Source organism: Acanthochromis polyacanthus, chromosome 1 (assembly GCF_021347895.1).
Source record: "Acanthochromis polyacanthus isolate Apoly-LR-REF ecotype Palm Island chromosome 1, KAUST_Apoly_ChrSc, whole genome shotgun sequence".
NCBI lineage: Eukaryota > Metazoa > Chordata > Actinopteri > Pomacentridae > Acanthochromis > Acanthochromis polyacanthus.
In genome coordinates this window covers 11,473,672-11,487,096 of record NC_067113.1, presented here as the reverse complement: position 1 = coordinate 11,487,096, position 13,425 = coordinate 11,473,672, and the positions used below count along the sequence as shown (strand labels likewise).

The 13,425-nt window shown below is 41.2% G+C and overlaps 1 protein-coding gene across 1 annotated transcript; it reads left to right on the top strand.

Moving 5' to 3' along the window:
* The first annotated feature begins 1,308 nt into the window (after window positions 1–1,308).
* On the top strand, window positions 1,309–13,389 carry dio2 (iodothyronine deiodinase 2). The gene is made up of 2 exons (XM_051941411.1): window positions 1,309–2,055; window positions 7,349–13,389. Exons 1-2 carry the CDS (start codon window positions 1,831–1,833, stop codon window positions 7,937–7,939), a joined length of 816 nt encoding a protein of 271 aa, XP_051797371.1. The 5' UTR covers window positions 1,309–1,830; the 3' UTR covers window positions 7,940–13,389.
* The last annotated feature ends 36 nt before the right edge of the window (window positions 13,390–13,425 follow it).

The following is a 13,425-nucleotide window of genomic DNA, read 5'->3' as shown; positions in this document are numbered from 1 at the left end:
CAGTCAATCCCACTCACAGCGTCTGTAAACATACATTTTATTTCATATCTTTGAGCTGGGGTCTCTGAAGGGTTAAATGGAAGCAGCTTTTCTGTCCTTTACTTTTCTGTAACAGATTACAGAAATATGAATTTAAAATTATGTTTACATGTACTATTTTTAAATTCTGAAAAGCTATAATGTTTATTTTGTGCATTTAAAGACAGCCTCATTTCCCAGAGCCTACAGAGAACTGGTGAGTTCTGCATTTAAATCATGTAACCATTAGAGGTACAAACAATTACAAACTTTTCAAAGTACACATAAATTAAACTTTTACTATAAATGAGAACAACATAACTTTTGATGCCTACAATATCTAAAAAACTGACTGTGAGACTTCACAAACAGGGAAACAACTACTGGAGGTCTGGTCAGCAGTTGTAGAGTAATCCTGAGGTGAAGGAGAGTCATAGCACCAATCATCTGAGCCATGGCGGTGATCCTCCTAGAATCAGAACACTGTGGACTGTGCACTACTTACACAAGTTAACTCTGAAAAACAGACGTGCACATGCTTCAGACTTGGCGTGGTGGTTTCTCTGACAGTGAGGAGGACAGTTGATAATGTCAGCTTCTGTACAGCTTTGAAGAAAGACTTTTTTAATGAAAAGAAGTCTGATAAATATTGGGAGGACATTCTTTGGTCAGATTAGACCCACATACATTAGACCAGGTACAGTGACTGTGGTCCTGATGGTGGAGAATGAAGGTGGCGGTGTGATGATATGTATCTGCATAAATGCCTGTGAAAGTACCAAAACAATAATTAATGACATGACTCCCAGTCTGCAGGAGTTTGGCAGTAAAGGAATTTTTGTGTCTGATTATGGCCCAAAGCACACCATTAAAATCATACAAAAGTTTCTACAGAAGAAAAAAGTAGAAACTGTGATCCGGTTCAACATGTCTGAGTCCAGAAAATGTATAAAACAATGATATTATAGTTCATCTAAACAGTTCTGTTTTGTTTTAATATAAGAGCAAATCTCCTGCTGTTCAATCTGGAAGTAATCTAATTACTGCAAGGTACGTTTTATCATGAAAGGTAAGTGTTAATGAACAGACTCTATATGCAGCACATTATTATTAATATTCTATTAGTAGATCTCTCCGTGTCTGTTTTTAATAACTAATATCACACAAGTAGCTGAATTTAACACTTTGCTGTGACCAGGAGCAAAGTGAATATAATACTTTAAAAAAAAGTCTGACACTGTATCTTACTACAAAATCCCCTTTAGATGAAGAAGAAATAACTGATCCATAGTGATCACTGTTGTGTTGCACTTTGAATCATCTTGAACATGAAGGGTTCTACACAAATAAACTCGCCTTGTGTTGCAGGCTGTTTGTTTTCATGTGTTCATTTTCAGCTCTGCACATTTATTTCCAGAACACATAAAAAGAGAGAAAAGCGTGGATCTGTGTGGGTGCCCAGAAGTGAGGGAGGAGAGGAAGGAGAAAGGAGGAGCAGGAGGTCTGCACTGGGCCTACATCTGACGTCAGGATCCTGCAGCAGAGATAAGCTTCATATGAACTACAATGTCCATCCTTTTAAACAGAGCCAGAGTGCGCCACAGGGCAGACCTAAAGGAGAGCAGAACAGACAAGGCCGCCACACAACTTCTGCTTGCTGCACTTGACTCATTTTGTGCGCACGGCGTGGCGCAGTCCATGGCGCAGATCAGTGAGTATGAGGAGAGCAGATAGGAGCCGCGGTGCCGCGCTGCGCGTAATGAACGCTCTTCAGTGACTCGCCTGCGGTCGTGTATTCGCAGAAAAGACAAAATGGGATCAGCTAGTGAGGATCTGCTGGTGACACTCCAGATACTGCCCGGGTTCTTCTCCAACTGCCTGTTCCTTGCCCTGTACGACTCCGTGGTGCTGCTGAAGCGCGCCGTGTCGCTGCTCAGCTGCTCCAGGTCCGCCGGCTGCGGAGAGTGGCGCCGCATGCTGACCTCCGAGGGGCTCCGCTCCATCTGGAACAGCTTCCTGCTGGACGCATACAAACAGGTAAAGGTCCTCCGTTTCATACCTGATCCACTCAACTCCACACTGTTGCTACAGCTTTGCGTCCCCACCTGTCTAACTCACTGCCTCTGGGCCACACCTTCACCACAGTCTGGAGCAGGCATTGTTCTCATGCAGGTAGTCGGCAGCACAACTTGTTTTTCATGTTTGTGGTGTGAAAGAGAAAGAGTAAGGAGTGGGGGAGCAGTAGTAGGTAGGTTTACAGTCTGACTGGGGCCCCTCAGCCTTCTCACCCACCTGTCCCACCTGTCCAGTCAGGTCCAGTCTGGTGCACCTTTCAGAGTCAACCTGCTGACTGGAGTTCAGCTGAACACTCATTCATTTTGACTGGTTAAACTTACAAGATCAAAGGTTTATGTAAATCAGTAAAACAGATCAAAACTCTCTCTTTAAAAGTTGTTTCTTGTCTTCCATTATCTGAACAAAATCTGGCACCTTTACACTTTACTTGTGTTCATTTCTAAAGTTACAAAGTCAACATGGTTTTAGTTCCTTCTCCTGTTTCCCTCCATGTGAAGCGTCTGGAAGCACAGAAGCCTGGTTCAGGTCTCATCTGATCTCTGTCTGCAGCTCATATTACATGTTCTCATGTCCATAACTTGTCTTTCTTTGTCAAACAACTAAAGCAGAACAAAACTGAAGATTCTGATGCTGTCCTGACCTTTAAACAAAACAAAAAAAAAAGGATAACTGACATGTACGCTGTCCACAAGGATAATTTATCCTGCAGTCCAGTACTTTGTGCTCTCCTGCTTTATATCAGACAACACTGCAGTCATGAAGTTGAGTCTGAGGGCAGCTCAGCTATCATGATTTACCAATCTGTTTGCTCACTTTATTATTGCGTTAACACTGATTTCCACATCTTTGTTTTTTCTGCTCATCTTCCAACTGCTCTCAGGACTGAAACCATAACTTTCATTTAAAGGCATTATGGAGGATGTTTTTTTTGTTTAATTTGTCTGATTCACATAAAATGAATATACTGACCTTTAGTGGACTTGTATGTATGGTCTCTAAAAAAATAAACAATTAAAAAAAATAACTGTGGACACGGCAGGACCTGAAAAACATCAGCCAATCAACGCGCTCGGACCGAGGCGTTTGGTTTGCTCCCTTTCCTGTCAATCAAAAATCTTCCGGCTCAGGCCTAGTTACGTAGATTACGTACGCCTTGGACTTACGTGTTTTGTGTATGTGTTATTTTGGTATAGCTTCGTAGTTAGCTGGCGACTTGTTTTGCTCATCTTTTTTACATAATGGCAGATAAAGATCCAGGGGGACCCAGCCGTAAAAGACAACTTCATGAGTGCTACGCAAGTTTCTGGAGGGGGGCGTTTCTTCGTAAATGTTAAGAGGGGGGAGGTTAGAGTGGGGTGAGGGAGAGGTTGTATGTGCGCATGCGCATGCTACGTTCAAAGTCGTAGGAAATTAAATCTCCTCCAATGCCTTTAACATTAAGATTTGATTACATTGCTGTGGAACAAAGTGCAAGTTTGTGTTTATGAACAAGGAAAACCAGATTTGTCTTTGGAGCCCTTCCACACCCACAGTACAGCCGGGTGTTTGTTCTTCCTATCAGATCTCCATTGAAGACCGTCTGCAGTTTGTGTTTGGAGGATGTTTGTTTTACCTTTCTGTTACTTTTACTGCATCTGTTAGGGCCGGACTTCTTGATAAACTGTTTAATTCTAATTGGTTCATGATGTTTCGACCTTTCTAAGTGTAAATCAGAGACCAGAGCAGGATCAGGGCTGTGGATAGCTGACCTAGGATCACTGTTAACACCAACATCACTGTACTGGAGTCCAAACACTCCAGCAGGTTTGTCTTTTCTGATGATTTGTTAAGTTTTATCCCATTATTCGTCATCATTCGTCCACACTACACATTCAGTATTTATGAAAGTCTAATGCCCATTTGTGCGGTTAACTGTTAGAACTCATGAGGACCACTAAGGCTGCAGCTCATTAACTGTGAGGATCCCATCAGTCACGCCAGTACTATAAGTAACACAATCAGACAGGTAGTAGTAGCAGTAGTTGAACAAATAGTACATATATCTTATAGTACATTTCAAGACTTCCTGTGCCCAACCTCTTATTTAAAAACCTGCCCTCCAGCCCTCTGTCTACAGGAACTACATAACTAATTTTAAACTTTGACTAAACGCTGAACAGTCTCATCAGCAAAGGGAACCACAGCATCCCCTCCTCTGTGCTTCACTTGCAGAAAACCATCCATTCACCTTCTTTACAAACTCACAGAGACACAGCATGTGGCTGGTTTTAGCCCAAGCAATGAGGAATCTCTAATATGACATTCTTACTTTGATTGTTTTCTACATAATTATTATTTCACAGTTTGGATGTTTTCATCTGTGCTCTACAAATTAGAACATGATAACAACGATGCAAACTACTTCCCCTGTCCAAACTTATAATAATAATAACAATAATATTAAAAATAGATTTTATTCTGATTTGCACTATATGTATGCTTTTGTTATTAAAATAATTGCTGTTTTTATCTGTGTTCTCAATGAGGTGACTCAAAAGAAATAAATTAGACTTTAGATAGAATTAAGTCAACTTTATTTAAACAGAACATTTAAAAACAACCAAGGTTGACCAAAGAGCTTTACAGGCTCAAAACATGACCTGTGAGGAAACATACAGAGCAAGATAAACAGTGACGTATATCAAGGTGTCAACGTTCAACTACAGTTTAAAGCCAGAGAGAACGTGTGTGTCTTCAGGAGGGCTTGAAGGTATCAGGAGACAGAGTGGTTCTAGTTTCAACAGGTAAGAGGTTCCACAGACTGGGTGGAATGGTCTCTGCTTCTGTTTCTGAGTCTGGATCTAAGAACTTTAAGGACCATGTGATTGGCTGACCTCAGAGCTATAACTGGAGCGTGAACATGGAAAAACTTTGATAGATAAGAAGGTGCCAACCCATTTAACACCTTAAAAACAAACAATAAATCTTAAAAAACAGTTCTGAAGCAGACTGGAAGCTGGTAGAGTGAGGCTAAAACTGGACTGATGTTCTCTTTTTCTTTGTTTCTGTTCGAAGCCGGCAGCTGAGAGAATTAAATGACTTGTGTGGCACGTTGTTCAGAGAAAGGCAAAACTGAAGAAATATGTGAGGAATTTTTTGCAGTTAGATTCCATCGCCTGAAAGATGTCCAAGTTTCCACTGGTGTGATTCCTTGTGTAGTTCTCTTCTTCTTCTTCTTCTTGGTCTTCCTCAGTAGCGGTGTCTTTGCAGCAGCTCCACCATGAAGCCGGATTCATTCAATCTCCTTCCAGCAGCTGCTGTTGAGATGTTCGCTGCCTGACCTCTGTCAGCACTGATGTGGCTCTAATCCAATCTGCTGCTAACTCTTGATTTCTGAGGCTGCTTACACTAATGAGCTTCTCCTCTGCTGCACAGAGAACTCCTGGTCTTCCTTTCCTGGAATGGTCAGTTTCATCATAAAGTTTGGTAGTTTTTCCCGTTTCACTCAATGAAACTTTCAGAATTCTTGAACTTTTTCAAGCTGACTGACCTTCGTATCTTACAGAAATAACAGACAGTCATTTCCTTTTACTCAGGCCTTAGTATGGAGTATCACAGTAGTTGAGGTGGACAGTTTGCTGTATACCAACAGTACCACCACAGCGATGACTTTGTAATATTTTGTGGAAACATATTTTGGTTAAAAGGTTTTGAAAGAAGACTGTTGAGTCTCAGAGAAGGTGTAGTGTCTCTAAACCACATCCAAGAGGAGAGGAGGGCAACAAGACTTAATACTTCTGGACCGTGTCCACGGGATCCGTCAATTCATAGCATCCCATTCACTCTCTATGTTGTTGTTGTTCAAGTTGTGGTGCATTTCGAGGGACATTGTAGTGCCATGTTGCTTCTAAATGGTAAATGGTTGTATTTATATAGCGCTTTTATCCAAAGCGCTTTACATGATATGTCACATTCACCCATTCACACACACATTCACACACTGATTGCAGAAGCTGCCATGCAAGGCGCTAACCACGACCCATCAGGAGCAAGTAGGGGTTCATTGTCTTGCTCAGGGATGTGTCATGCCGCTTCTACTGGACTGAAGGTCTGAAGGGCTGTCATGTGACTACCTAGTGTTAATGTTGTCAAAGAAAACCATGACAAATATTCATCATTTACTTTTTTTTTTAACTTTTTTTACCACTACATAAAAATCCATGTTTCAAGACCATAACTGAGACCACATGTTTTCCTTTTTTTGTCAGTGAATAAAACTAATCAGTAATTTGAAAGATTGTAAAGAACATAAATGAACCAAATACTTTTTTAGTACAAAATCTTATGTAGTGACCTCCAGTGTTTGTGGAATCACACACTGCAGCTCCAAAGTTTCCTCTAAAGAAGGCCGGCTAAAAAAAACTAATGTAACATTAAGTCGTACTATGATTGTAATGCTGCTGTCCAGCCTGTGCTTTATCTTTGTGAGGGATTCATACTGCAGCCGCAGGATAAACCCAAACACACCTCAAAGCTTTGGCTTGTAGACCAAGGAGTGCTGGCTGTCATGTACAATCACCTGACCTCAACCCCGTTAACCTTCATGTCACACCTGAAACATTCCCAACGTGACAAGAAGCTCTTTGGAACACTGTCGCATCTCGCTGAGATAAATGTTGATTATCAAGTTTGTACAACCTGGTGGAGTCCCTTCAGCTCGAGAGCTGCTGTCAATAAAACAGGAGTGATGCAAACAAACACTCAGACATTCTGAAATGTATGGACTTTAAAGAACAAAAAAATCACTCAAATTGGTATTGGTATTTGTGAATAGATGCAAAAAGAGGGAGAAAAAAGCTGTTTATGTTCTCTATTCATTGTATTATGTTGTTGTGTATTGCCTTTTAAAGATGTGTTGTTGTCCAGCTGTGAATCAGCAGGGAGATAATCCATACACTACCAGTCAAAAGTCTGGACACACCTTCTCATTCAGTGGATTATATTTATTGAATTTATTGTAGATTAATACGGAAACCATCAAAACTATAAAAGAATACATGTGGAATTATGTTGTAAAGAAAAAAGTGTTAATCTTCAGTATTATTCTACAATGTAGAAAATAATACAAACAAATAAAAAGCACTGGCTGAGAGTGTAGTGTAGTTTTAGAAGAAGCACAACAAGATCATCAGAACATAAAAGCACTCCTACTTCTTGTCTGTGTCTTCTACATGTTCACAGTGAATAAATGTTGATCATATTTTTACCTCTTCAGGTCAAACTTGGCTGTGAGGCGCCCAACTCCAAAGTGGTGAAGGTGCCGGACGGCCCCCGGTGGAGCAGCGCCATCAGCAGCATGGCGAGTGTCCCGTGTGGAGCCAAGATCCAGAATGGAGATGAGTGTCGCCTTTTGGATTTTGAATCATCAGACCGCCCTCTGGTGGTCAACTTTGGCTCGGCCACCTGACCCCCGTTCATCAGCCACCTGCCTGCTTTCCGGCAGCTGGTGGAGGACTTCAGTGACGTGGCTGATTTTGTGCTGGTGTACATTGATGAGGCTCACCCGTCCGACGGCTGGGTGGCGCCCCCTATGGGTTCTTGCTCCTTTAGCTTCCGGAAACACCAGAACCTGGAGGAGAGGATGGGAGCAGCACGCAAACTGATTGAGCACTTTTCTCTGCCGCCACAGTGTCAGTTAGTGGCCGACTGCATGGACAACAATGCTAACGTGGCTTATGGGGTGTCCAACGAACGGCTGTGCATAGTTCAACAGAGAAAGGTTGCCTACCTGGGGGGGAAGGGGCCGTTTTTTTACAGTCTGAAGGATGTGCGACAGTGGCTTGAACAGAGCTACGGTAGACGGTAGGAGGAATAAAGGACTAGAACAGAGGAAGTGCCCTTTTTAGTCTGGAATTGAGAGAAGATTTGGTTTTGTATAGAAATGGAATTTCAAGGTAGCTATAATGAGTTTTCATCCAGAGCTGCAGAAGAAGAGCAACTTCTTTCTGAAATTAGGCCGACTTTTCACCCAGCACTTCATATACGTTGAGATGAACACGTGTTAAAACCTGTGATGATCCACATTAACTGACAGCACGTTGACTGAAGACGACCTATGAAGCTGACAGTTTCTGTTCTTCATCTGCATTTGTATCTGCTTTCACTGCTAGAGTCATCTTTTGCATGGTTTACAAATTTAAAACAATTACAAAAACAAGAACCTATATGAAAAAATAGGTTATACATTTCTAAATGTCTAATTATTTTATGAACATTTTAATATTCAGTGTTTTTTACACTATGATTTCATTCTCCCTTTTCCCTGGTTGGATGAATCAGAGTGCTTTTAAAAAAAGTTCATATTTACAGGTTTGAATCAAAGTAGATTGAATGTGGCTTTTTTTTTAAAAAACTCTGATTAATAGAAAAAGATCATTACAGTGTAAAAACAGACCAGTGTCATTTAAGTACAAGTTCCATTCATCCCCTCAGTCAGTAGGAGTTCATGTAGAAGCTGCTTCAGTGTGTGGATGGGTCTCAGCATGTTGAGGTGGCTGCAGGTTTTTGCTGTTCCTCTTAAAAGCTGCTCAGGTGTTATGAAGACAGTCCAGTCACAGGTTGGACTGAGACCTGCTCCTTCAATCAGACAGGACGTTGGTTTGGATGTTTTAATGCTCTCTTGGTGTAACTCTGACTACATGCTTGAGCTTATTGTCTGGCTAAAAAATGAATCTCTCAGGTGACAGGTAACTTGCATCAGGTTTTCCTCACGGATTTCCTTTGCTACATTCATGTCACCTTTTACTCTGTCTGCTGCACAGAGACGTCCTCTGGGATTACTTCGCCTCTGGTTGCTTCTCTTCTGGAGGTGCTTCTCCTTTGGGGTTGCTTCGTGCTGGAACTTCTGTTTTATGATGTGCATTGTGTGGCTTACAGCAGACATGGTATTTAGCCTCTCAGTTTTGGTGTTCTCAGACCATGAAAACATTCTTCCAGCTGAGCTCACAGTTTCCCACAATCTGTCTGTCCAACTGTAGCCCAGATGTCACGTGAGCTTTTTTAAGGCTTCTGGTTGCAGCCCAAACTCCCTCATTTAGCCTTCAAAATCCATAAACACTGTTTCTTAAACTGTGTATGGATTTGTGTTTTTTGTATTTTTTAGAGGTGCACTTGTCAAGCGTGGGAGTCCTGGGGGCTAAAGATTGGCTAATCCATGTTTGCTTTGTCATGTGTGTTATTGTACTGCAAGCTTCTGGCATATGAAGGGCTCTGAGCACAGCACCAAGCTGTTTGTCCATTACGTGTCTTTGACCGACTGCCTCTTCTGTCAGTAATGTGTTCAGACATGTCACTGGAGCTTGCATACGTTGAGTTATGTTCAGATGTTTATTGATTGTGTGTGGACGTGGTGTTAGATTCAGGGCTGTGCAGTGTTCGCTAAAGGACGACTTCATGTCAAATACAAATGCAGGACTTCAGAATCTCTCCAAAAGTTGTTCCTACAGTTGAAACCCCATGACTAATGAGGTGGTCTCCATATTAATCACTGTTTGATTGCTTAAATCAGCGGATTGCACCACAACTAATTCTTTGTAGAAAAACTCTTCTCCAAAAAAAGAGTATAGTTACTTTGTAAAAACAAGTACCAAGATGGATGCAAGTGTAGTGATAGTCGTTCAAATAACTAGACATGTCAGATGAAAAAAGCAGCTTTTGAAATAACTGTTTTGTGACTAGTGACCAACACTTTTCCTCAATTTATTTTTTGATGAGGATGTGTCTGACATCATCTCAACCTCAGAGGCCCCCTCAGGTGAAGAAGTGAACACACACCTGTGTTTCCAGTAGATAAAAATCCTTCTTTAATCCTCCCGAAAACAGGCCTAAGTTCCAGATCCAGAGAGGACACAACACAAACTAGTGGACAGAAGAGACACAGAATTAGCGATATGCAAGTGTGATGTATGACTGTATCAGTCCCTCCAAGAATTCATGATGTTGCGATTGCGTGAATTCACGCGAAATCAACCAATCTCTGCGAATTTTGGGCGACCTTGCAATTTTGTCCAATCACCGCAACTTTCCCGCAATTTTGGCCCGCCTCCTGTGAGTTCCACCAATCAGAGCAGTCCCCAGCGCAAACCTAATGCACGTACGTCACCGAATTCACATATTAAACATATTAGAACGGCTGAAATGAGCGGACAACAGACCAGACAAATCACCATGATGGAAACTGTTGCATCCAGATCCGTTAGAGCACTGAAAGAATGAGGTAAATTAGATTAATTATTCCACCAAAGAACACTGCAGAGTTATGTGACGATCAGCGTGTGTGAATCCTTCCTCTGATACCCCATCACTCAAAACAGACTCAGGGATTTAAATGAAGTTTTCAGGGTCGGTCAGAAATGACACAAGGACCAAATGATTAGACTTCGGCAGTGATACGGCTTAAAGTTTGGATCCACCGATTTGTTAAGGATTCATAGCAGCACGGCGTCTGATAGCGGCATGGTAACCATGGCAACAAGTGAACGCTAGCTCAGCGATCACATGATTGTGATCCTACAACAAATCTACCACTGTGGACGTATCAGAAATGACACAAAGAACAACTGATTAAATTGTGGGGGTGTTTCTGAGTCCCATGAATTCCCGTCGCCCACTACATATTTAGGTCACGTCGTATTAAACTAGTATCTGGCTGCTGCTAATGTCCCACCATGGTGTGCCAGCTTTTGTGGAAATGGGTTGGAACGTTAAATAATTAATTTCGGAATAAATATTGTGGGACTAATAAAAGATATTCTATTTAAGCCGAATCTTCAAAGTAGAGAGGATGACTACCTCCCAAACCCAAACTGGGATCTGATTCCACAACAGAGGAGCTGATAGCTGGAGGTTTTGCTTCTGGAACCTCTGGAACCAGCAGTAAATCTGCAGTCTGAGAATGAAGGACTCTGTTAGGATGATCTGGAACTAACAGGTTTTTAAGATATGATGGAGCTAGTAATTAAGAGTGTTATATGTTAGAAGCAGGATTTTAAATTCTATCCTGGATTTTACAGGGAGTTGATGAAGAGAAGCTAATAGGAGACGCCTGATCTCTGTTCCTGGTTCTTGTCAGAACTCTGGCAGCAGCATTTAGGATCAGCTGGAGGTTTTAGGAGAGTTATTGGGGCCTCCTCCTAATCTAGCAGCAAATTAAGAAATGAATCATCTAATTTTTCAACAGAATGTTCTTGATTTAGACAACATGTTCGAGAGGACATGTCTGTTTCTGTCGTTTGTTTAAAAAAAATAAATAGAAAGTAAGTCCTGAAGAAAAGTGAAACTACAAATGCTCATTAGGAGATAAGGCGAGGTTCTATCATGGATTATCTATTAAACACAGGTGTGTTCATTTTCACTTTTACCTGACAGAAGACGCTGCGTATCTGAAGCATTCCTGCAGATATAACTGGTGGTCTGCCTCTCTGTCTCCTCATCATGCTATGAATGATGACGAGTCTTGCTTTGCTAGTCCATTCTGCAGTGCATCATGTCTGGTGGCACCGCATGATTCTGCTACAATATGGGGAAATATGACCTCTTGTTTGTTTGTATTGCATTAAACCAATCACAGCCGTCATGGGTGGAGCTCAGTAAAGGATGCTGCTGGCATTCCAGCAAAATAGTGGCAGGTGGAATATTTTGGGTGCGAAATTTGCATGCAGAGAAACAAGCACTGTTATTAAAATGTATAATTCACTGCAACAAAAAAACTGTGCTTCAGTATTTACATTCCAATGAAAAGCAGGGACCATGAAATACTGTTAAACATCTTAACATTAACAGACACACTGGCTGTTCTCTGTCAGTTCAGTGTCTAAAGGTTCCTCTGATGTGAAGCCTCCGACCATCTGCTCTCTGCACTGTGGTCTGTTCATATGAAGAAACAGTGAGACTTAAAGTGCCTCGTCATCTAAATCACCTGCTTTTTATGCTATGGACAAGGTCAGGGGGCATGGCTTTGGTAGAATATGAGTGTGATTAACAGCCATGAATCCATAAAAACACATATCTAGTAGTGTAATGCATGTAACATAAGTACAGGCAACAGACTGAGTAACTTACTGCTACCCACCTCAGGCCCTATCAAAAGTGTAGAATACTTAGTAATTTGCTTTTTGTTGGTGATTGGTTTGGATTTTTCTGTAGAGATCCATTTTCAGGTGGCAGTAAGTGCAGAGTTATAAAAGTCCCATGAATTCTCTTTGATTCAGAATTATAGAACAATGAGACACAGAAGCTTCGACACACGAGAACACCTGAGCTCTGCTACAAGGTGTTTCTCTTCACATCTACAGGAAAAAAATGAGAGAAAGCCGTCACTAGCCTTCACTGATGCATTTTATTTAAATTTCAAATAAGAGTGATTAAAGGAAATGCATGAGAACCCATAGCTAGCTGGAAATCCCTGAGATTGTAGCAGCAATGTGGTTCTCACCAGTTCTAGTTGACAGTCTCAACAGGAGAGATGCTTGAAGGAGATTTCTCTGCTTTTTTAAAATCTAAGTGGGCTTAAAACAGCCCTTTCAGGCCATATTTCCGTGAACAGTAAATGATTGGCACTTGTAGCTGCTTGCCCTCAGGTCAAAGCACACCCACTCATCAACATGCATAGACAGGAGAGAACTGTACTGGTAGAACCCTAAGAACCTTAAGATTTTTGCTTCCAAGAACATGAAGATCTCTCCCATGTCCCATGTCATGTCTTATGAATGAAATTCAATATAAATGACTTTGGTTTTAATGTTGAAATGCATTTATTACTATTTAATGTAAATGCCAGCTCTGAATCACATCTGTGGATGTAGATTTTTGAAAAAAGAAACCTTAAATATTTAAATACACTTTAAAGATGTTTAGGTTGAGCTTTGAAGGTCAGCAGGTTTGTGAGGTTATGTGTGCTTGACGTGGGTATAGAATGTGCAAAGAGGATCATTTTGAAATGACAGCATTTGAGCTTCTTAGGACGGATGAGTGGCTCCAGTCACAGAGACAAAGGTGTGAAAATGAAAACCCTTGACGAAAGAGTCCCAGACTCAGTCTCTGGTTGGATAGTGAAGTGCACCTGGTCAACATGACGGAGCTGCTGCATCTGTTTTCAGTGTCAATCTGCTAAAATTGTATGTCTCAGTAACAGATATAGACATCTGTGTTTTCAATTTTTTGTGCTTTTATAATGCTCTTTAGTGTAATGTTTATTTTTATATGTCAAAGGAGAAAAATAACATAAGTGGAAAATAAAGATGAATATTTGCTTATGAAGCTGTTGTATATGTTGTTTCTATGTCCAACACCATT